The sequence below is a fragment of the Apium graveolens genome, chromosome 4 (assembly GCF_009905375.1).
Source record: "Apium graveolens cultivar Ventura chromosome 4, ASM990537v1, whole genome shotgun sequence".
Taxonomy (NCBI): domain Eukaryota; kingdom Viridiplantae; phylum Streptophyta; class Magnoliopsida; order Apiales; family Apiaceae; genus Apium; species Apium graveolens.
Genome location: NC_133650.1, coordinates 312172240 through 312198141, shown reverse-complemented (window position 1 = coordinate 312198141; position 25902 = coordinate 312172240). Strand labels below are relative to the sequence as shown.

The following is a 25902-nucleotide window of genomic DNA, read 5'->3' as shown; positions in this document are numbered from 1 at the left end:
GTTTTGGGCCGAGCCCGCACGGATTTGTTTTTGGGCACCTCCCAAAAGGCCTCATACTAATTGGAGTTATCCGGCTGCTTATGTATTCTAGCAAACTGCCCCTCCCACAAATGATGTGGGACAACTCCTAACAGATATATCAAGGAAATGGAATGAGAATCCCATCTATGAGATATTATTCCTGGAAATGACAGAGCACAATGTAGATGAATCTGAATGTTGCTGCAAGTTCCACATCCGTATTCAAACCCCGTATAAATAGGTGATAAACAGACATGCATATCTTTGATGTTGTGGAACGCTGAAAAAAAAGGTGCTTATGATACTTGTGTTTTATTTCCTGAGGTGCCAGATAACAGCAAATATCAATCTGAAATTTGGGTAAACATTCCTCGCACTCGTATAAGAATCCATCAGTACGTGTCCAACAGGCAAAGCAGTAGCCTGTTTGACCAGTACTCTACTGGCAGAGCTTTAATTTATGTTCAAAATTACGTCCACATTTTCCTGGGGGAGACTGCAATGGCAAGTGATTGGCACAAGAGGTATGGAGGAAAAAATTACATCCAATGCAGCCGTAGTAATGTTTGTTGGAAGCAGTGAAGATTGGATGAATGCATCTATTGCATACCAACATTTCATCAATACGATTATTGGTATTGATCTCATCATTATCATCATCACTGTTATTATGTCCAAAGTTCTTCCAAAAGAATCAACGGATGCTCCCTATGGCTCCAATGATGAATTACTGCATCTTCCTTCTCTTTTCCAACTTCATCTTTATCTTATTAGTATCGGTTTGCTTACCTGATTCCTGGTCTGCTATTAAATTCGCCACTAATGAATCTGTAATTGGCAAGGGAAAATGCATTAAAACAGGATGTGTGTTCCCATCATCATATTCAATTTCAATCACATTAATCCCAGACCTGAAATATATGATACGTGTAAATAAATAATAAGGCAATAACAACATGTGTAAATGAAAACTAGTAACTCTTAAGCTGAACTGGACAGTTGATGGCTTAGCCTGTCGTTTAGGCAGACACGACACTTGCAAACATCTAAATAATAATGTGCTCTGAATATTTGTACAGAAGGAGGGATGTGCTCCGCACTCACTTCTTCGTATTGCTTGCGCTCATTTTTGTACAGAAGCATTGCAGGTAATGCTTTGTCAAAGTAACAACGAAAGCCGCTTAAGATCTCTTGAATTGCCTCGCTCAACCTTTTACCAGAAAGCATGTCAGAAGATATATGACCACCACGTGAGCGGGAGAAACACTACAAACCTAGTTCGTAAAACCATATTTAAAGAGATAATGGTAGACGAAACAACAAATATTAATGAAGTTTAATTTTTTGGATGAAATAATAAACATGCTTGTAAAACTGTTAGAATTTGCCAAAAAAAGTTGAATTAATATCATTGAAACTACAAGTCAGCCAGTTCTTTCTTTGAATGTGGGCCTACATATAGATAACAAACTCTTGCAGATATTGAAAAGGAAGAAAATTTAAATCATTTATATCACATATTCCAACTGAAGCTTCCTTTCTGAAAAGAGGCAACTTTCACTAGTCTACTGGCCCTTCCTTCTTAAGACTCGATGGTTCTCTGAGAACTGGTTTATAAGATATTACAATTTAACACCTTCCTGACCAAAAAACATACTATTCACGGCCTGATTACTATATTTGGGGGATATTGCATCACTTATAATATTAGGAACATTAATAATAAAACACGAACTTACTTGTCATTCTTCTTCACCCTTAGCGCAAAATACTTCTTCAATATGTCATCGACATTGGGAGTACGTGGCAGCTTAACAAGCTGCAAGGCATATGGAAAATCAATTAAAGTCTAATTATTACATATGGAAATGGAAAAATGTTAATTATAATTGAAAAACATTCATAACTGATTAAAGTCTAATTTTTCAACATTTTAATAAGCATCCCAGCACCTGCATATCAAAATTAGGTAACATAGTTGTCTTGGAATGACAGTTCCAGTTGTAAATGTAAATGAGTATTTTCTACCCAACTGCACACATACATGGTGGAGTGTCTCAGTGCTATGTTACCCTGACTCGGATATTAAGGTCCAACATGGATCGGCAATATTCTGAAAATTTTACATATTTGTAGCCTAAAATAGGTGTCCGACTGTTCATACCCATGTCCGAGTGTCGAGTATCCGACTCAAGTACTTGAGGAAAATTTAAGAGTCAGGGTAACATAGTCTTTGTGTTGGTAATTGTTGATAACTTGAGGTTTGACTTTCAATACCTACTTCACTAAATTGTTTTAACTTGCCAGTTTTGATTTACTTGCAAGATAGAATATAAAATTAACAGAATGTAGAACCTGGTCTTTATAGACAAATCTAAATATTTGGCTTGTTCGAAGACTAATTATATAAGAGTATCGAAGTAGTAAAAAGATCTTAGCAACATCAGAATACTTGGCCAAATCAACCATCTCAAACTCCTAGCTATTAATAGTTTAAAAACCCCAAAATAGTCAGTGTTCCTTATCCAGATTCCAGTTCCATGTTAAACATCCATATAGATTCAAGTTAGATTTCCTGTTGCTGTATAATTGTATTATTAATTGATATATATTCCATAAATCTACATCTTGCAATCCTGCATACATTAAGCTTAAAACAACACGAATTTTCTAACTCTGTCAAGGTTGGGAACCTTGAATAAGGCGTGAAGTCATGTAATTAAAGATAACTGTACACTGAGTATCAGGGTAATAGCAAGGGTTATTCTAAAAAAGCTAAATTCATTTCAATAAAAATGTATATATACTTCCAGATAACAGTATATGAGAACCAAGAAGTGCCCGAGAGGTGATAAAGGTGCTCCTAGTGCCACAAAGTGCCTAGAGTTTGATTCTGAACTTCCCCTAGCCCTACACCTAAAACCATTATCAACTATCCGGAGAAATAAAATAGTTCCAGATAACAGTATAAAATAGTCTAACTAAAACCATTATCAACTATCCGGAAAAATAAAATAGCTCCAGATAACAGTATAGAATAGTCTTAGCGGCTAAATATTCTATACCTGGCAATATGATACATTGTGATTGTGATTAGTTTTCTTAAAAACTAATGTTATAAATAATGGTTTTGCTCTAGATTGCAAAAAAAAAATATTATTGCATTGAACAGTAAATTGATACAATTTAGATTTTAGAAACCAGGTGAATGATTTGATAAGTAAATGAAAGATGGTGATTGAAGTACCTTGCCTAAATGGGTTACATATTCACAATCATCCAGAAGTTGCTTCTTTAGGGTTGATGGTATTTCAATATTCAACAGATTTTCATCCGTTATCGAACGCTTCTCCTGATAAATAAAAAGAAAAGAAGGTTTACCTTGTCATGTTGAAAAATACTTTATTCTTGATCAATCAAAGTAATCCACTGTTGTCGAGATCTAAGAGATAATTACACAATTAATGCACCAGATATAATAAGTCAACATATTATTAAGTGCCACCATAAGTGATCTGACATTAAATATAATGGGTGATATCATCGGCATTAACAAGATTCCTGAAGATAGGCACTCGTCCTCGTGATATAACAGTCCACAGGGGTTTAACCCTCAACTTCTTGTTACCAAGTGTTTCATTAATGTCTATACCTCCAATGCTAAAACAACTCTGCATTTCCTCGATTAAAGTAATATATATGTCGAGAATCGATTATGATGTGGAGAACATGACATTAATTTCAAACCACCTCAACTTGTATCTCAAACCACCTCGACTTAAGAAAATCAAGAGCATTGACTGTAAAAGGCCAGGCTGAAACTTTCAGAGAGCAAATGTTTACAAGGACTATAAAAGTGAAGAATTGGGTTATAAATTTTACAATCACGTCCAAAATCAATAAAACCTATGAGAACAGAGATATACCTCAATAAAGCTTTCACTGTTTCCTATCTTGCCTCTAGCTGCTGTCAAGAACATTAGATGAAAAGTTTAGAACAATTCAAAATTGCAGTTAACTATACGCTCACTATGTAACCTCAAACCTACTCAAGTAGCTGCACCAGATCAAAGTGGCTAAACTAACATGAATACTATTTTAGCATATAACATACAAAGGACTGAAGTTAACAATAATGAATATTCTGGTACTTTTTGAAAGTGCAAGTATATAAAAATCATGCAAAGTTTACAGACATTAAGCCTCAGTTATTTGATCTCAACAGATTTAAAAAATGAATCAAAGTATATATTCAGACCACCTCCAGATATAGAATTTGGTAATATATAGGTACAAATATTGTTGGGAAAATCCAACTTGATCATGATTTGAATAGGAATTAGGATCACACTGTCTTACTGATTCCAAAAACAGTTCTATCTTCAATGTAAAATATGTTTCCCCTCTCTTAATTCAACATAACTATACATCAAGATTGTACCCAGGATGGAAAAAGGCAATGGCAACAGAAATATAGAATACTTGGCACAGATATTATTAGCATAATAACAACTCAATTTAACTTCATCTTTTTCCAACACAATTAACGTAGGTCTACCACAAATCCATGCAATAAAATAAAAAGGGATTGTAATAATGACCGTCATCATAACAGTATACAATTCCCAGCAGGCCCAAATGTATGTATTGCATGTATGAAACATAAAATAGTTCTAACCAGCAGATTTTATGGTTTTATTCTTACATTCAGGCTTTAGGTCCTTCACCATAGCTGATCTACCACGCTGTACCAACTGCTTTTGAACATCCACTTTATTTAATTTCTTCAAATGCTCAGTGTTCAGCCATTCATCCCATCTGCTAGTATAATGTAGTTAAAAAAGTTTAGGTAGAGGATTACCATGCTCACAGATATTTAAAAGTATGAAAATTAAACACTTCGGCAAAGATAGAACTAGAACGATCGTCCTGCAGAAAAGTTGTCATTAAACTCACTGCTCACTCTACTCAAAGAGCATACCATCTTTGCTGAATAACATTAACAATAACTGGTATAACGACATTTTTATAATAATTTCCATAAAAGTGTCCCAGTTTTGCGTTTGAAGTAATAATGACGAGGTGCTTTTTGGTTTAGCGTTTTCGCCTCTTATAAGAGAAAAATATGTACTTTGGAAGTACTTTTGCCTCTTACAAGAAGCAAAAATGGTAAACCAAACAGCCTGCAATCATCGCATTAGATAAGATCACAAAAAATTGAAGGTAATGTAAAGACTGCTAGCACCAAACAATAATTGATAGAGTTCAAAAATGAAATACAATTACTTGGAACATTTCTATAAAGGATTTAATGAACAAGATAACAAGAAGAAACATTTAATTCCAACGGAAATATGCATCCTCATATCTACTCTTCAAGAGCAATTTATTCTAACCTTTTCTTCCAACCCTGCAGATATAACAAGACTAGGTCAATACATAAGATTAATATTATAGATTTTCTTACATAAACTTTTCTCACTTGTTAAAAAGGAGAAAAGAGAAACCTGGTCTATAGACCAGTAACTTATACAAAGTTGTACTCACAAGATAATGAACAAAATATGTCCATGCATCCATCCGAGATTCAACTTTCTGTACCTTTAAAGGAAAAAAAAACATGATTTTACCACTTTCCAAGTCAAAGAAAGTCAAAGATATAAAGGCAAGAAAAGAGCGAGACAGGCAATTGCTCAATAAAGCATGCATATGTAGCAAGCTATAGACACTAGTGAAGCACAAAAAAATTCTCAAGTCCCAACTATTAATGTAAAGAGAAATTAAAGTGCAGTAATGACTTTCATCAGCTATTGGAAGGAGCACATACTAAATGGTAGTACATATATCATGTAGTCGGACATCATTAGAGCTAGTATCAGAGCTGCATCAACATATTTGAGATCTAACTTCGCAAATTACTCTGTTTGATGAGAAGAATGTATATACATTGCAGAGGTGTTCTAGGTAAGCTAAAACAACAATGCATCAATTGAAAATGCATCATTAAGCTATGGGCCATAAATCTTGCAAAAATCTCTTCAAAGAGTCTTGTCTAATTGTTCAACTTAAATAGTATGTTCCCTGAAAGTGTCATTTGCTAATGCTATCAACATCCCCATTGCCCTTCCATTGTAACAGTAAACTAGCACAAGCAAACAAAGATTTCATTTAAAGTACTGCACAAAATACAGTTATATCTTGTTAGGAAAAAAAATCCCCTTACTCAACATCACTTGTAAAATTGTTCTAATTTAATTGATTTTACATAACATTCCCCAAATTTATGTTTTCCCGAAAAAAATATTTTTTTAAAAAAACATACATGTGCCTCATATATTATGTTTCCCAAATTTATGTTTTCTCGAAAAACAATTGATAGTAGGTTTTATTATGTGTTAAAATGAAATATATATATATTTTTTGTTTATTTTTCCTGTGTCCCCCAATTTATTATATTTGTCGAATTCCCGTATCCCCGCACTACGCACTTGCACTGCCACACCCATGTCCTTACTTCCTAGATGAGAACATTACCAAGCCTAAAACCAACAAGAAACCAACTTTTTTATCCATCCAAGCCCAAGTTTATGTTCATCACAATCAACATTAGAAAATAACAATAATAAACAAATACAACATGTGATGTGTCCATCAATAAAGGTCTAAAAATAGAACTCTACCAAGAAAAAATCACAAATAAGTAAATAACTACATTTTATTCAACACAATCATATTAATAATAAATATTAATCACTCTAATGACAAACAAAACCAAGAAAATAAATTAGATAAATGTACAAGTGTGTGTATTCTTGTAAGCATATATAAATACCTTGGCCTCATACCAGTTGCCTTTATGAAACGCCAAGACTATTTCACCTTCAACATAAACACTTTCATTGTTCATCGTCAAGTCAACACAATCTCCGGAGTCTCCAGTGGTGTTTGATCGTCCCATTTCCATAGGGCTTTCTTTTCTTACAACCTACAATTACAAATTTAGCCCTTTATATATCCGAAACTCCGCATACTCAGTATATCCCACTCGTAAAACACAGACTTATTACATATTACGGTTAAGATATTACGTAATTTAATAAATGATAAATACGTAAATAAGTTAATTATTTTAATCTCGAATATATGATATATGATATATCCTGTTTATAAAGTAAAATTATTACGGATCTCGAATATATTATAAATTTCACGAATATATTATTGATATATATATATATATATATATATCCCGCTTATAAAGTAAGATTATTACGGATCTCGAATATAATAAATATCCCGCTTAAAGTTCCTAAACTGGATGTAAAGTAAAATTACATATCCCGCGAATATATTATATTACAGATCTCGAATATATTATATATCCCGCTTAAAGTAAGATTATTACGGAAGTGTTTAGGAACATAAACCGGAGGTAAACATGTGTTTGTGTGTAAGAAGAATGGAAGTGAAGTACCTGTGCTTTGTGTTTGCGATGGATTGGTGATGTCTGAGAGGAAAACAAACGAATGGGGGTGGTTTTTATAGTGTGGGAGTTTGATGTTCCGTTCCGTTTTGTTGTTGTCGTTAATTGGACACGTGTGCTTGTCAACGGACCATTTTTTTAAAAGATCTCGTCGATTTTGAAATAGGTTTCTGATAAGTACATCTACCGGATTTTCTTTCATTCCGGGTATTCTCGTTTGTCCCATTTTAAAGTTAAATCTCGATGAAATAATAACGATAAAGTAATAAACTCGCTAAAATAAGTATTTTTCTCCGCTCCCAACATAATAGACACAATATATCTTTATTTTCGATAAAATAATAAACTCGCTAAAATAATATTTTTTCTTAGTCCCGATCCTATTATTTTACACATAAACCTCTTTAACTATATCTGTCCTTTTTAAAAGCGTAAATTTACGGAAAACAAGTTAGTTATAGCGTTAATTAATGTATTAAGAAATGAAAATATACTCAATTTTCAAAAAAAGTTAAATGTTGAAAATAATAAATGTAGTGATTGTTTTGAAAGAAAAAAAAATCTTTAAATTTATATGGTCTGAGGGAGTAAATTAGTTATGAAATTCGGTTCTTTGACAAATGTACAATAAATAAACGAACTAAGAAGTTTCGATAAATTATGTGCTTACTTTTTTGCACGTACTTGCTTAAAATACGTTTTAAAATGATTTGACAACGTGGAGTTAAAACTTACGTTTTCGATATAAATAAGTAAGAAGGTGTAATCCTCTGCTTGTGTCACTTGCGTTTCTGAGAAACTGGTTATATTTAGGCCCTTTCATAAGCTACATTATTATTTACCAGTATGTTAAATGAACCACAACATTAGTACAATGCAAAGTTGCAAATTTGAACCTCTAGTATTCAAGCCTTACAACCTAAGAAATGAAGTTACTCTTCAACTAGTTCTTCATTGATTTGCATTAGACCTTTGTTGTGCACTATTTGTGTATTACCAACAAGCATATCAACTACCTGACTCATAGTTGGTCTTGCACTTTCTTGATCTTCTACACATTGAAGAGCTACTTGAACAAGGGCTTCCATTCTAGGCATGTCATATACGCCATTCATCCGAGAGTCGACAATGTCCCTGATAGCAAAGTCTTTCCCAGTTCCATTGGCTGCTTGCATCTTATCGCGTATCCATTTTACCAGCATCTTCTGTTCAGGCCTGCAGCTTCCATCAGTGTCATCGTAGACATTCGTTGCAGGGTTCCTACCTGATATCATCTCCAGCACTACGATACCATAACTGTACACATCAACTTTGGAAGTTATGCTCTGATTTGAAATCCATTCAGGTGCCATGTAACCTCTAGTCCCTCTTATCCTTGAAAACCTTGAGTTCCCTGTCACGTCTCTTTGTAGTAATTTAGACAACCCGAAATCTGCAACTTTTGGCTCGTAATTGGAGTCCAGAAGTATGTTATGAGGCTTTACATCACAATGCAAGACCCATTCCAAGCACTCCTCATGCAAATAAGCAAGCCCTTTTGCAGTGCCAACAGCAATGTTATATATTTTTTCCCAGTCAAGTGCATTCGAAGATAACTTATCTGCCAAAGACCCGTTATCCAAGTACTCAGAGACCAGAATTCTTTGCTTTCTTTTAACACAGTAACCCCAAGTCTCAATCAAATTTATGTGGTTAAGCCTCTCAATGATACTAATTTCCGCCAAGAACTCTGCCTCACCCCGGAAATTTTCTTCTTTGAACCTCTTGATTGCTGCAACTCGATTGTCCAAAACCACGCCTTTGTACACGATGCTACTTCCCCCTCTACCAATCTCCTGGCTGAAATTATTTGTCGCCTTCTTCAGCTCATCATAGGTGAACCTTTTGAATGATGTAGCTACCTGATGGTAAACTTGGTTTTTTTCATATGTTCCCATGTTCACAGAGAAGAAGTAAGCCACAAGAATCACCTCGAATCCTCCTAATGCACATACGAACCAGAGCATGTACTTAACTGAATCATTCTGACTATTTTTCTTGTAATCTCTTCCCAGCTGCATTATATCTTGGCCTGAACAATTTAAACCGGAATTTCCTTCCAAAGGGTTGATCATTTTCTCATAGATTTCGATTATATTTGTTGGCAATTTTACATATGTATAGCTATGAACACCAAATTTTTGTTGCCCATTCAACAAACGACTCTTGGTGTAACAAAGATTCTGGCCTGCAGAGCCATTAGCTCTAAATAGGAACCCTTTACAGTCCTGATTACTCAGGCACTCATCTTTGCACCTGTCAAAGGTGAAATTGATGAAGAAACCGCTGTCATAGCCATAGAAATCAGATTGAGAGAACGGTAGAAACCCGTAAGTCCTGCCATCATCATCTAAAGGCTTGAAATCTGGCTCACATCCGTAAGACCAGTCCGTTTGAACTTTCATAGTGTGCCCTGGTAAGCATTTGCATTTTCTTCCAGAATTCTGAGAATAAGTACACAAGCTATTTAGTCCACATATCCCGTGTACGTGACAAGGCCGCGATATAGCCTGCCATGTAACTTCCCAAACTTTGGTCTTTTCATCTAGACTGTAAACACGAATATTTCCATCTGGCTCAAGTACTAACCTTCTCCAAATCCGCGAACCAAAATCTGATGTCGTGAATTTGAAATTATCTGTTGATGAGAAGTAACCGTAACCATCAAGAACTGCAATTTTACTGCTATTGTACATAGTCCTATTTGCTTCTGCAGGATGCTTCCAAGCAGAAGGCCAATAAACGCTACTCACTTCAAGATTGCTTAAGGATAAACGGAGAATGTTATACTCATCAAAACGGAACTTGTAGAAACCAGAAGAATAATTAGTACTACTTCTTGTCGAAATTAACATCATGCCTCTGGTTAGTGGTTGATGTGGAAGGAGAGTATCAGTTGGAGAATCAAAACTTTGCCACACTCTTTCACCCTCACTAGTGTAAAGAACAAGGTTGCCATTGTCTTCGAGACTTAGTGTCACTACTGAGGTGTTTGAGTTTGTGACAGTTTCCCAAACAGGTGGATGCCATTGTCCTGCATCAATCAATACAAGATTACCATTTTTGAGCAGGGAGAGCTTTGAGCCTTTCTTATTAACCAGATAGTCGCGATTGGCCATCCAAACTACGACGTGATTTTGATCAGACAGTGACTGATCAGTGAACCATATGGCAAAGCAATAAGCATTCACACCAACACTGTGAAATCCTGCAGAAAAAACTTCATTTGATGACATTAAAACATCATCTTTGTTTTGGACATCAAGAGACGAACCTGCACTTAAACTCGAGTGAATCGAAGAGCTTGGAACTGGTAGTGAAAAGGCTACAAGCATAACTACAACAACAAAGTTCAGGAATGAACTATCCATGGTGAAGTTTATTTGCCAACTGCAGAGGAACTGCGAACGAGTATATTAGTGCTGGTATGATCACACCCGAAAGACGAAAGAATTGATATTCATCCCAAATTACACATTATTCAGTTTGAAAAATCAAGAAACATGGTGTTGCAGATAGTATCATGGTCAGTGAACTTCATTACTCATCCATACTTATGATCTTTGAAAATTTTAATTAAAATCTGTACAGACAAGCTCAATTATGATGCTCAATAATGGAAGAGGGGCCTCAGCACATATGGTTGTCAAGACTTTTAGTACTTGATTCAAAAAATGGCTATATGACTTCAAAAAAAAATTCAAACGAATGAATCAGATGTATATAGAGGAAGTAATAATGCAGACATGCAAATATCTTAACAACTGCGTGTTGATAAATATGACTTGCAGTCTTATATGACCAATAAATTCAAGATTGTTCAGGTGTTGCATCTTAATAATGCTATAGTACTACGAAACAATTACAAAAGTTTATTGCTAATTTATCAAAGTCTTAAAAATACGAGCCCATGGTGATTTTCCAATATAGTCAAATTTTAGTTACAAAATGTTAATTTTAGTTACAAAATGTTAATTTTGTACATCTTTTAAATTTAGTAAAGGTTATTAGTACTAGGGACGTAATCACACTATGGCTAACCTGGGTTTAATCACAGGATGATTTTGGAAAATAAAAATAGTGGAGATATATGTTCTTAATTTATCTATCTACCTATTACTATTATATAAAAGACGAAATATTAAAAGTTTTGGTACGGTATGGTACTAGTTTTTTGGTACACGCTGAATTACCCTATTTTACTTAAAAGTTTTATTAGCCTTAGAAATCGATTATTACTATTTTATAAAAGACGAAACATTAAAAGTTTTGGTACGGTACGGTACCAGTTTTTTGGTACACGCTGAATTTACTGAATTACCCTTATTTTACTTAAAAGATTTATTAGTTTTAGAAATCGAATTATAATATATTATATTAAAAACGAAACATTAAAAGTTTGGTTAGTGGTCCTTAATCACTTAATCTGGAACTATTAAATCAAATTGATGAGAACTGTTAGATATAATTTTAAAAATTATCTATTACTATTATATAAAAGACGAAACATTAAAAGTTTTGGTACAGTACGGTACCAGTTTTTTGGTACACGCTGAATTTACAGAATTACCCTTATTTTACCTAAAAGTTTTATTAGCCTTAGAAATCGAATTATAATATATTATATTAAAAACGAAACATTAAAGATTTGGTTATTGGTCCTTAATCACTTAATCTGAACCGTTAAATCAAATTGATGAGAACAGTTAAATATAATTTTAAAAATTATTATTCAAATGATATATGATCGAATTTTACAAGTAACATATTATTAAGATTATAATTTATAATATATAAAGATAAAGACGACCGTGCATCGCACGGGTTATATACTTGTACTCTTATTAAAAGCGAAATCATGTATAATTTGGTGCTAAAAGTACCAAAGTACCAAATTTTGGTACCTGACATAAGTTGACTTCTATTCTCTATAAACTTTGTTTTTAACACAAATAGACTTTCATTCTTCGTAAATTTTATTTTTTTGCAAACTACTAAGTAAATTACTAACACGAATTGACTTATATTCTCTGCAAATTTTATTTATTTATAAATTATATTAAAAATTTAATAAGTTACGTAAAATTAAGTAAAATAACATATATTTACTTTTATTTTGAAAAACTACTAACTGCAAAGTAAACTATTAACACAAATTAACTTATATTCTCTGTAAACTTTATTTTCTATTAGTTAGTGTTAATCCTAGTGTCAGTTTACTTTTAAATTGGATAATATTATTTTAAAAATAATTAAGTAATAGCAAATGACTTTAGTAACATTTATTAACTTTTAAACTGAAAATTATTGATTTAACGATCGTATTTGTTACTGTCTATCACAACATTTATTCACTTCAAATTAAAAAATATATTTTAACAATAACAAATTTATGGGCTGTATTTAGATTATATTAAGTAATATTAAATTAAGTTTAATAACATTTATTTACTTTTAATTTGTAAATTAATTTTTATCGATAATTAGATAATAATAAATAAACTATATTGAAAAAGCTAATTATGAGATAATAATCAAATAATATTAATTAATATTAAATGATCTAAAGAACAGATATTTGGTTCGTAAGATAGAAATACAATTCGTTTCAAAAAAATAAAACTAATATGTTATATTTTTATATCAAGTAAAACAATGCAAAACTAGAATGATAGTGGAAAATTTCATAACTGATTCGATTTTTTTTAACAACATAACTATTTTTTGCATTATTGTGAATTTTACATTATTGTATATTATGATTGCAAGTCATTATGAGTTCAGTTATGCATTTTTTATCTTTTTAAATTGAGTAAGTTAATTGTGAGTTAGTAGTGAACTCAGTAATAATATAGAATAGTACATATAGTTTATTTAAATAAAATTTAAAATTTTTGGTCAACTCTGTATTCAACCTATATGTTAATTTTTAGATTTTGATTTGTAAATATACTAACGGCATTCTACAGATTAAGTTTAATCGTTTCGTTTTAAACGTACACTGACTACCCTGTTTATATTCATTTATTAAATAAAAATTATACAACACAAACAAGAATATATATATATATGTATATATATATTACTTAATGAGTTATCTTAGAAACGTTGTGTAATTTGGTAATGTCTTGTATGAAAATAATACACATCGATAAACAATCAATTTGTATTTGATATACGTTAGACATTGTACAACATTTACAAATAAGAAAACAACTAAGAGCAACTCCAACAACATCGCATTTTCACTACGAATAAAATAAATAAATGAGCTCCTAATTATTTAGAAGCCAAAATCAAACAATTTATCCAACAATTCTCCTTAAGCTCACTCTCTATCTATCTTTATACTCATTAAAGTCATTTATGTTAAATAGACGGGTAAGAAAAATATAATATAATAATAATTGAGGAGGGGGTATTCACTCCTAAAAGTGAGAAAACATTTGAAATTTTTAATGTTATAAAGGGGGACATAGAGCTTGTTAGAGAGAAATTTTATCTCCATTTCTTCAAAATTTGACTTAATAGCCTATATAAGGATTGTGTTGGAGTTGCTCTAACAACATTATAATTGCATAATGCATAAAAAACTCTAGAAAATGATCCGTGCCTCGCACGGGTTATTATGCTAGTTTATACCTTGAAACCCTACACATTTTTATATATGTGTTGTCTTTGCCTACTTTACCCTGAAAAATGACTACGAGGAAGAGAAAGACAGCAGTTTTCGGGTCAGACATGCCCACTGTCATCCCCCCCCCCCGGGATGGAGAATTGGAAGAAATAGAAGAGGAGGCCCCCATAACTCGTGCTTTATCGCAACAACTCCAACCAGGAGACCAGAGGATGACTATTGAGAAAGCAGCCCATAAGTATGCTGAGACTTCCACAAACCCTTGGGAAAGTATGACCCCGGAGCAGATTCAAACTGATGTGAGCTTATGGAAAGAAAAGAACCACCATGAACCTGAAACCCACCCATGGAATCAGGAAGAGCATTCCGGAGAATCCCGTGGATCAGTCCTGGAAGAGGAGGAAAAAAGAATCCAATGCTAAGGCTATCATTGAAAAAAGAATCCAGGAAGAGGAGGCAAAGCTGAAAAAGAAGACACACAGAGTTCACGTGTCCTTACACTTCAAGCCTGAAAAAGAGTCCAAGCAAGAGCAGATGGTCCGGGCTCTCCGGGACCTCAAGAGGAAAGTCGAGGGAGACATGGAAGTTGGAGCAGCAGCCACCCCTTTCACCAGAAGGCTAGAATCCACTCCTAGAGAATCCGGCCTTAAACACTACAACTTTGACTCGTTCGACGGACTGGCGGACCCCGAAGAGCACTTGAACTACTTTGAGTAGATATCGAATATCTATGACTACACTGACCTCACGAGGTGTCGCTTCTTTGCGTCAACACTTAAGGGAGGAGCTCAGAAATTATTTTGTAGGATCCCATCCCGGAGCATTGACTCGTGGAAGGACTTCCGAGAGACATTCCTAAAAAGGTTACGGGCTAACCGTATGAATGAGCTATAGATGTGCCATTTGGAGACCATCCAACAAAGAAGCAAGGAATCGCTCCCCGAGTTCATCAAGAGATTTCAAGAGGCAGTCAACCAACTCTCCAATATGGAAGAAAAGGACTTAACATCTTCCGGAGAGGGCTATGTCAAGGACCTGATTCACGGAGAGCCCCGAAGTTTTGCTTCAGCCTATGCACTGGCCTCGAAATTCATCAAGGAGAACGATTTCCTAAAGTCGATGAAAATGAACAGGAGAATCCACGATGAAGACGAGTCCCCGAGAGGCGCTCATCGTACAAAAGAGAGAAAAGGTTCAAAGTAGATAGACAGAACAACTACATTCAGCAATCCTGGGGAACCCCACCCTGGAGCGAGTATTCAGCTCCAGAAAAGAACTACAAAAAGCCAAGAAGCAAGAGAGACCCGAAACCCGAGTCCGAGTGGACCCCCCCCCCAACCGGTCCCGGGCAGACATCCTGAGAGAAGTTAAGGGAAAGCCTTTTTACTACCCTTCAAAGCCCCTCCTTTCTCCTTCGGAAAACAGGGCAAGGGACAAGCATTGTGGGTATCATGAAGACCACGGGTAGGGCTGTCAATGGATCAGATTTGGATCGGATCGCCCTTGATCCATATCCTGATCCATTTATTTTTACCGGATTCGGATTCGGTTCGGATCATCGCCGGAATTTTTAAAGCATGATCCATATCCTGATCCGTAGGATTTTCGGATTTTCAGATCGGAGCTCCGCTCCATTATATTTAGAAAAAAGGTGAATTAATAATAGGTTGAAATCATTAATAATAACGATTCACAAAATTAAAATATAAACTTTAATAAGAAAATACACCAGTTCACATATTACAAATTTGTAACCCATTTTGCAAACTTAGAAACATTGTAGTAGTATAAAATATATTACAGACACTTTCACGAATTCAGGTAACTTAAAATGTAAAGAGTGGCATCACTGGAATACAGGTCCGTGATTTCAATTGTTCAGCCATAGGAGGAAACAAACAAATTAGAGATTGGCAAACAATTTCTACAAAAATAGAAAATGAACAGAGTTGTTCATTTCATGATACAACAGAAGCAAGTCATTGAGAGACTTCTCGAATAAAGTTAATAATGAAATGTACATAGAGGGACTTCATTAAACTATTATCACCGGAAACAGAAAAGTAATCCTTGTCCAGAATGAGGAACAACGAAATTGAATGTAATATTAATAAAAGAATTTTTAATATTAGCTTAATTTAGCTATAATTATGAAATATTTTCAGAATAGCTTAATTTAACAATGTAATTATATATATATATGGATCGGATTATTTACGGATCAGATCTTATTAAATCCATATACTATGTATTTCGAATTGGATTTTTTTCGGATCGGATTTTATTTTAAGTGATCCATGTCCTTTCCATTAGCTCTCGGATCGGATCGGATATCCGATCCATTGACAGCCCTAACCACGGGCACACAACCGAAAACTGTTTCTCTTTCAAAATGTTTATAGAAAACCAGATTAGAAAGGGAAACATGAAGCAGTACTTGCAGAGGAAGTCAGCAGACAAGGACAAAGCCCCGGGGAGCGGAAAGCACGTGGTGAACGTCGTACTTGGGGGTACTTCCACGTCACCCCGGAGCCCAAATATGGACAACGATGTCATGATAATCCAGCCCTACGAAGATGAGCCAATTTCTTTCTCGCATGATGACTACGAGGGGCTGGACCCCGGGCACAACCAAGACTTGGTGGTAAGCCTAGACATGGAAGATAATGAGGTAAAGAGGATTCTGGTTGATAACGGCTCATCTGCTAACATCATCTTCGAACACACCCTTAACCTGATGAAGCAAGACACCAGCGCATGGATCCCTGCCTCAAAAATCCCCTCTATAGCTTTGGAAATACCATGATCCCCATCCTGGAAGTAATCTATCTTCCTGTCATCTTTGAAATGGCACCCCAACAGGTATCCCATATCATGAAATTTTATGTCATAGGTGCAGCTTCGTCGTACAATATGATTCTAGGAAGACCGACCATCACCAAGCTACGGGCCATTCCCTCCACAATCCACCTAAAACTCAAGTTTCCTACCCCAAGTCGAATTGGCAAAATCAGAGGAGATACGGATATGGCAAGCAGATGCTACGGGCAAGCTTTGATCATGGCCGAGACCGAGCCCGAGAACAGAGAAGGAAGGCAATGTCCCTACCCAAGGGACAAAACCGCAAGAAGCACCGTGAGCACCTGAGCAAGAGGCAAAAGATGGATGTAAATGTCATTGAAGATTCGAGCTATAGCGTAACCAACACAAAGGCCCGTATCCAAAATTTTGTGGAAGTCAAAGAGAAAACCAAGGTCGAGCCTGCCGACTAGACAATGGAAATTGAGTTAAATCCCGGGAACCCCACCCGGAAGTTAAAAATCAGAAAAGGACTTGGAACCACCTTTCAGAAGGAACTGATCTAGCTGCTAAAGGATTATGTTGACGTGTTCGCGTGGAGTTCGGAGGATATACCCGGCATCGACGAGTCTGTGGCCATGCACAGTTTGAACGTGGATCCCAAACAGAAGCCCATCAAACTGGAAATAAGGAACTTTGCTCCGGACGTGGGGAAACTCTTGAAGGTGGACATCATTTGCGAAATAAAATACCCAGACTGGCTAGCTAACATGGTGCTGGTCAAGAAACCAAACGGCAAATGGAGAATGTGTGTCGATTATACAAGTCTAAACTTTACATGCCCCAAGGAATCCTACTCTCTCCCCAACATCGACCAGCTAATCGATGCAACTTCGTGGCATCTAATGTTGAGCTTCATGGACGCCTTTTCTGGTTAAAACCAAGTCAAAATGAACCCCAAGTATATTACAAAGACGGCCTTCATCACTCATCGGGTTGTCTACGCCTTCCTTATGATGCCTTTTGGGCTCATCAACGTCGGGGCAACCTACCAGAAGATGATGAACACTATCTTCCGAGACCAGTTGGGAAGGAATATGGAATCCTACGTCGATGACATGATCGCCAAGTCTAAGATCTTCCTGGATCATATAAAAGACCTCAAGGAATGTTTTGACAAACTTAAGGAGATACAAGATGAAGCTCAATCCGGAGAAGTGTGTATTCGGAGTCCCGTTTGGCAAGTTTTTCGGATTCTTGGTCAGTGAAAGAGGGATTGAAGCAAATACGGAAAAGATCAATGCAATAATGGAAATGAAAGTTCCCAGAACACGAAAGGACATCCAAAAGCTAGTTGGATTCCTCGCAGCCCTGCGAAGGTTCATCCTGCAGCTTGCAGAAATGTGCTTACCTTTCTTTGAGCTACTGAAAGGAGCACAAAATAAAAAGCTGATAGATTGGACCCCGGACTGCAATACTGCCTTCGAAGAAGTCAAGAAGCACCTCATTAACCCCCCAATCCTATCCAAGGCAGAGCCTGGGAAAACTCTCTCACTCTATATAGCCGCGGGCCCGAGAGCGATCTCTGCAACCTTAATCCTGGAAGAAAAAGGTGTCCAGAGCCTGGTGTATTATGTCATCCAAGTTCTCAAGGACGCTGAAACTCGGTACCCAAACCTGGAAAAGTTTGCCTTAGCACTTGTCCATGCTAGCAGGAAGCTCAAGCAATACTTCCAGAGTCGGGAAATCATAGTAATCACGGATCAACCCCTCAGGAAGAACATCCACAAACCAGACGCTTCTGGGAGACTCGTCAATTGGGCGATTAAACTAAGTCAATCTAACATCAAGTTCATACCTCGGACAACGATCAAAACGCAAGCCCTAGCAGAATTTGTGGAAGCTATACGTGGACGGATCCTCAATTGCAGAAAGATCTGGAGTTAGGCTAATCCTGATCAGTCCGGAAGGCTTTACCATCCAACAGGAGATAACCTTCACCTTCAGGGTGACGAAAAATCAGGCTGAATATGAAGCATTACTCTCCGGACTCTGACTAGAAAAGTTTCTTCGGATAACAAGCCTAATTTTCCACAACGACTCTCAGATCGTGGTCAAACAAACAAGGGGAGAATATATCGCCAAGGATAAGAAGTTGGCACAGTACCAAACCCTGGTCAGGTACATCCTGGAAACCATCCCGGACACCACCATCCTACAAATCAACAGGGAAGAAAATAGCAAAACGGACGAGCTCTCCAAGTTAGTATAAAACTCCTCAGACCTGAACTCCTCGGTTTACTTCGAAGAATTACAGACTCTAAGCACTGAAAGGGTGGATATCCTATGCATCAGCAGCCCGTACAACTGGATGACTCCCTTCATAACATACTTAAAAGATGGAACCCTCCCGTAGGACAAGAACAAGGCCAAATATCAGAAGCACGAAGCCACCCGCTTCTTCCTTGAAGATGGTCAGCTGTACAGAAGAACCTTTTCGGCACCAACTCTGAAATGTGTAGATCTGACAGAATACTGTCTCCGGGAAGTGCATAAAGGTATCTGTGGGGATCACCTGGCAGCAAAAGCCTTGGCGTACAAGGTTATCATGCAAGGTTACTATTGACCCAAAATCCACTCCGACGCTATGACCTATGTCAAGAAATGCACCCAATGCCTGAAGTTCAGCAATGTGCCCAAGTAGAGCCCGAGCCTACCTGCGTCCGTTCTCTCTCCAGTTCCATTTGCTGTCTGGGGCATAGATATTATGGTCCCCTTTCCCCGGGCAAAGGGAGATCTACGTTACGTCTTGCTACGTCCTGCTAGCCATCGATTACATGACCAAGTGGGCAGAGGCCAAAGCTATGAGGACGATCAATCAGTAAGTCTGCATAAAGTTCATGGATTCTATAGTAATGAGATTCAAGATTCCTGTTTTCTTGGTCTCGGACAACGGCCCTCAGTTCGTGAGTTCATACTCCAAAGCTTATCTCAAGGAACTGGGCATCAAGCACAAAAGGTCTTCTGTAGCCCACCCTCAGGGCAATGGGCAGGTCGAAGTGACCAACAGAACGATCCTTCATGGATTGGAAAAGAGGCTTGAAGAGTAAAAAAAACTGGCTAGACGAGCTCCCAAAGGTCTTGTGGTCTATAAAACCACCCCCAGGATGAGCACTGGAGAGACCCCCTTCAAGCTCGCATACGGTTCGAAGGCCAGGCTCCTGGTTAAACCAGGGCCCCCTCTATCGGATCGTCAACTTTGATGAGATCTCCAATATTGAAGGTCTAAGAACTAATTTAGAACTGCTAGATGGAGAAAGAGACCGTGCTGTGAAAAAGATGGAAAGTTACAAGGAAAAAACGAAACTCTACTTCAGAAAAAAGACCAAGATAAGGGAGCACGAAACAGGCGACTTGGTACTCCAACACACCGAGGCTTCAGATCCAACTAACCAAGGAAAGCTACAGCTCAACTGGGAAGGGCCCTACATAGTCAAAGAGGTGCTACATTCGGGGACCTACAAGTTAAGCTATCTGTAATATCCCGTAATTTTTAGAATTAGATTAATAATAGAATAATAGAATAAAAAAGGATTAAAATTAGATAAGAACTAGGATTTAAAATTGAATTAGACCAATGGGCCTAAAATTTGGATCAGATTCTAATATGGATAACTTGTAAGTTAAGATATAGGGTTTTGTATCGTTATAAATACACCATATTCGTCTTCCTCGTCTTTAATTATTAAAATTCGTAGGTCTTTTTCTCATAAAAATCAGCAGTCTTGTAAAATTCGTTGAAAAATTCATCGTAAGTCGGAATTCAGTGATCCTGGACTTTTCGGAAAGGTCTTTTCGTTCTCTACAACTTTTATGTTTCGTGTTTTTCAAGATAACGTCGTTTAGGTGGTCAAAAAGGGTAATTTCAGATCTGGTCAAGTTTGGAGGTAAGTTTTCGATCGATCTTATTAGTGTTTTCAAATTGTGTGTTATGTGTGTATATTTGATTATCAAAACTTGGGCTAAGTGATCATATATTTGATAGTATTATGTGATATAGAATATGTATCGATATATATATGTGATGTATAAACGATAATTTGAGATCTTTGATTTGTGCCATGGTTTGTGAAAATATCGAATAAGAACTTAGGACCGTAGTCACCGGATTGTAGTGACAGTTTTCTGAAAATTTAGGACCGTTATCACCGTGTTGTAGTGGTCGTGGCATGAGTTATTGGTTTTGAATTATTGTTATTTTTGTGGTGTGTGTATTGTACGTATCGAATAAGAATTAGAATATGTATCGAAAGTGTATGTTTCGTATACCGTATCGTATAGATCCTCGTATTTTATTATATGTGTACATGTTACTTGGTCTGCTAGTTGGATCGATTGATTTCTTGCTGGGTTGTATAACTCATTACTTACAATTTCAGGTTTCGTCTAAGAGTACGAGTTATATAGCATTGGAGGTCGAGGACTTATTATTGGAGTCGATTGAATCTTTTGGACTTCCGTTACCTGCGTTTTTGTAATAATAATCTTTGTAATAGAATTTTGGATTAATAATTGTATTTTGTTTTAGTTTCGATTTAGAATTAATAGTCCGAAAGTGCGGGCTGTTACAGCAGGAATCCCCCGCTATTATAAAAAAGAATTCAATTAAAATATTCTAAAATTATAAATTTTCGCAATTATCAGTGAGCTGGTGATAGAAAAACCTTAATTAATTTTCAAAAATGAATGGGAACTCTACATAGGTCCAACCAGAAACCAGTCTCCTACCTATCCCACACGAGATAAAAAACTTTGTTAAATTGTCATTTGTCAAAGAAAACTAACCGCCCAGCAATTACTGGTAAAAACGGAAAGTAAAAGCCAAAACGGTAAGTGTAAGTTAAAAGAACCAGAAACGGGTAAGAAGAGCAAGTTAAGGAACAAAACGAGAAAATCCAAAGAAACACGTGTGAACGGGATAATGGAAAGCCGTTAAGGATTAGTACTAGTGTACAGCTCCACTTATTTAAATTAGAATTATTAAAATATTTATTTAAAATAAATAAAAATATCTACAGGCTGGACTGCTCCACTGACATAACTGGTACCGTTCGTTCCCTGATTCTGCTACCATCTTTTGTCTTCTTCTTCCACCTCATCAACCTTCTCATTATTCTCATTCATGTGTATTTTCATTGTTTATCCTCCCATGGATGAATCACGAATCTTGTTTTTTTTTTAATTTTATTTAATTTTATATTTTTAATATAAAATCTTTAAAATATTAATTAATTTATCGAGAAGTCAAAATAGTATCTGAAATCAAAGATCAATCGACTCATCAAATTTAAATGAGAACTCGATTAAGTACTTTAATTTTAAAATGAGTAATTAAAATTCGACCTGTTAATCAAACTTTGAGGAATGCAATCAAATCGATCTCAAATTTTACAATTACGATATTTCGTAAAATTTAGATTAGTATACCTATAAATCTTCATCATAAAATCTACTAGTAGAGGTGTAATTCAAACCGAGCCGGCTCGAACTCGACTCGACTCGAACTCGTTATCGAGATCGAATTCGAACATATTTTCTGACTCGATAAAAAAGTCGAGTCGAGGTTTTTTGAGCTCGACTCGATAAACTTTAACTCGACTCGGCTCGGCTCGAACTCGAGCTCGTTTATTTTTTTTATAAATATTTATGTGTTTGCTAATATATGTGTCATTCAATTGTCTAATAAAATTAGTTTTACAAACTAATTTACTATTTTTTTCATAATATATCGGCATTATTACGTTTTATTATATTTGGTAAAAAATTTGAATTGAATTATTTTGTTAAAATATATTTAATTATTTTTTTATAGTTAAATGTTAAAAAATATGAGCTTAATTAATTTATTTTTGAAAAATTCAACTCTAATTAGTCTAAATATACGATAATTGCTATCTAAATTTTAAAATAATATAATAACTTAATAACTTCATTTTCGTTAACGAAATTAATTTTAGGGGTTTTTTTCAAAAATACCTAAGTTATAATTTTTTTTGCAAAAACACGGTGCAAATAGAATAAGCTCGAAAACTCGTTTAAAAACTCGAAAACTCGAAAATTCAATTAAAAAATTCGAAAAGCTCGAAAACTTGCAAGTAGCTCGAACTCTTCTCGTTTATTATCCGGGTCGAGCTCGGACATAATTTTCAGGCTCGATTTTTTTCGCTCAACTCAACTCGATTAAAAAAAGCTCAAACTCAAATTTAATAAGCACAAACTCGACTCGACTCGAATTACATCCCTATCTGCTAGGCATAATAGAAAAGAGAGGAGTAAAGAATAAGAGAAAATGAAAAGAAGAGTAGGGGGGATAGAGATAGGCAAGTATATCTATCTAATCTACATGCCTATCAAACTTTTAGCATAGCAAATTGTTTGTGGTGGTGTCCAGGCAGGCTGTCTTGAGTCAATAAAGTCCCAACCGTACGCTTCACTACTCTCGTCCCTCGTTTTTATTAACTTCCAAAACGGTCGGTGTTTCCTTTTCTCTTTTTCCACCATTTCGGTTAATCTTCCTCCAATGGTGTCACACAAAATTCACGTCCCGCTTATTTCTTTACGGTTTGATTTGATAAAATTAATTAATTAAAAAATAAATTAAATACTAAAATTTGTGTATCAAAAATTCCAGCACAATTTTTGCAAATTGAAACGACATTCAATCCGGCATAATTTTGTCGAAACAAAATAGATTTGTTTATTAACAACATGGTTATAGAAATTGGTCAATTTTATAAAAATTATCGATAAATTACTCAAAAATCGATCAAATATTTTGACCGATTATCGATAAATTATTCGATTTTTTTAAAAATTGGTCGATAAATCGTAAATCGATACCTCAGTCGAATAATTTCGATTTATGAAATACCAATTGGGCTGAATTTGAATTTTTTTTTGAAGTTTTCAAATTTTGAAGTTACAATGTATGACCATAATAAATTACAAAAACACAAAAAATTAAGGTATTTACTTTGTCATAAATCGAAAAATAATTTTGAGTGGTTTTTACATTAAAATTAATGTGAACAAATTTAAAATTCAGTCACATTTTTATATTAAAATAATTTCATTTTTTAATTAACCAAATTTAAAATTCATAATCACACACAATTAGTAATTTTCATAATTCGAAACTCGAAAACTCGACTCGTAAACTCAAACGACATCATCCAAACCCCCAAAATTCAAAAAACAATCGAAACAAATTCGAAACCAGCACTCTCCCGAGATTTCTGCTCTACAATAAAACCCAGCTGTACACCTCACAAACTCATTTAACGACACGTGTCCATCTCCAGCTGTCTGACTGTAACTGCCCCTCTTTTACCCTCCCTCACCTGTTACCGGCCCAACCGGTCATCCCTATCCCCTCCACCTCCTCCCCATATAAATCCCCTCACACCCTCATCCCCCACAATATATACTTACAACCCCAAACCTATACACACAACCCAAATTTTATAAAATTGTATTTATTTCGTACATTTTCTGAGATCTCGATGGATCGAATAAAAGGGCCGTGGAGTCCTGAAGAGGACGAGCTGTTGACCCAGTTAGTTGAGAAATATGGGCCGAGAAACTGGAGTTTGATTAGTAAATCCATCATGGGCCGGTCTGGAAAGTCGTGTAGGTTGAGGTGGTGTAATCAGTTGTCGCCTGAGGTTGAGCATCGGGCTTTTACGGCCCAAGAGGATGAGACTATTATGAAGGCCCATGAGAAGTTTGGGAACAAGTGGGCTACCATTGCTAGGCTTTTGAATGGGAGGACTGATAATGCGATCAAGAATCATTGGAATTCGACGTTGAAAAGGAAGTGTTCGTCGATGTCGGGTCAGGATTTTGTCGGGTTTGATGTCGGGTCGGGTCAGAATCAGCCGCTGAAGAGGTCGGCGAGTCTCGGGTCGGGTCAGGAGAAGGTGGTGTTTTGTAGTCGGTTTAACCCGGGAAGCCCTTCCGGGTCGGATTTGAGTGATTCGGGTCATTCGGGTATTCCGCCCGTCCCGGGTCAAGTTTTCCGACCCGTGGCCCGACCCGTAAATCGACCCGACCCGGTTGTGGTGGCGGCGGACCCGGTGGTGGTGGTGCCTGATCCACCGACCTCGTTGTCGTTGTCGCTTCCGGGGTCGGTGGAAGGAAAGGAGAAGGAGAATGATACGGAGACGAGGAGCGGTGAGAGCGCGGAGAAGGAGTTTTTTAAGCCGGAGTTTTTGATGGTGATGCAGGAGATGATCAAGAAGGAAGTGAAGAATTATATGAGCGGAATTGAGCAGAATGGAATGTGTGTTGAAAATGAGGCTATGATTGGGAATGCAATTGGGAAGCGAATGGGTATTAGCAGGATGGATTAGCCGGTACGAGCGGTATATAATATACCGGATATGTTTGGTTTAGAGTTCGAACTGGGTTTTTTAGTTTTCAAATGTGAAAAAGGGTGGAAATTTAACTGCTACTACTGTGTCTTAAATCTGTTCGTTAATGGGAGAAAAGTAATAAAGTTTTGGGGGAGTGTACAAAAGAGGGGATGAGATGAAATGGGATTAATGTTAAAAATTAATCAAGTTGTAGATTAGGATTTCATATTCACTTATTTAATTTAAAGTCCTTAAAAATTCAACATTTTGTCTAATGCTAGTGTTTCTTTGCTCTTTACATTTAACAATAAATTCATTTTTTGTTCTCAAATTACTGAACTCAAAAGACTACGAATGTCGGACAATTTTAGAAACCCTAGCATTTCGGTTAATGGCTCTCGTTAATTTGCGGACAGAATTATTATTAGCTGGAGTTGAAGTAAGTTGAAGTAGGTCCAAGATAATAAAACTCTAGCAATTTTGGAAATTCTAACATTTCGGTTAATGGC

The 25902-nt window shown here is 36.0% G+C and overlaps 3 protein-coding genes across 9 annotated transcripts; 1 reads left to right on the top strand and 2 right to left on the bottom strand.

Annotated features, from left to right (window-relative positions):
- Positions 1-369: 369 nt before the first annotated feature.
- LOC141721787 (protein MRG2-like) lies at positions 370-7694 on the bottom strand. Of its 7 annotated transcripts, XM_074524897.1 has the most exons (10): positions 7496-7694; positions 6854-7006; positions 5569-5622; positions 5418-5431; positions 4727-4839; positions 3948-3988; positions 3269-3373; positions 1761-1840; positions 1126-1231; positions 370-849 (listed from the first exon to the last, which is right to left on the bottom strand). In XM_074524897.1, exons 2-10 carry the CDS (start codon positions 6983-6985, stop codon positions 841-843), a joined length of 654 nt encoding a protein of 217 aa, XP_074380998.1. In that variant the 5' UTR covers positions 6986-7006; positions 7496-7694; the 3' UTR covers positions 370-840. The 7 variants fall into 7 exon arrangements, with proteins under 7 accessions (XP_074380998.1, XP_074380999.1, XP_074380996.1 ...); XM_074524898.1 differs by lacking the exon at positions 1126-1231; XM_074524895.1 differs by lacking the exon at positions 370-849 and having other exon boundaries at positions 868-1231; positions 3948-3985.
- Positions 7695-8374: 680 nt separating this feature from the next.
- Positions 8375-11213, bottom strand: LOC141721777 (putative receptor protein kinase ZmPK1). Its single transcript, XM_074524877.1, has one exon. It carries the CDS (start codon positions 10912-10914, stop codon positions 8437-8439), a length of 2478 nt encoding a protein of 825 aa, XP_074380978.1. The 5' UTR covers positions 10915-11213; the 3' UTR covers positions 8375-8436.
- A 13228-nt stretch (positions 11214-24441) lies between these two features.
- LOC141721782 (transcription factor MYB44-like) lies at positions 24442-25656 on the top strand. The gene has a single exon (XM_074524892.1). It carries the CDS (start codon positions 24542-24544, stop codon positions 25388-25390), a length of 849 nt encoding a protein of 282 aa, XP_074380993.1. The 5' UTR covers positions 24442-24541; the 3' UTR covers positions 25391-25656.
- Positions 25657-25902: the final 246 nt, after the last annotated feature.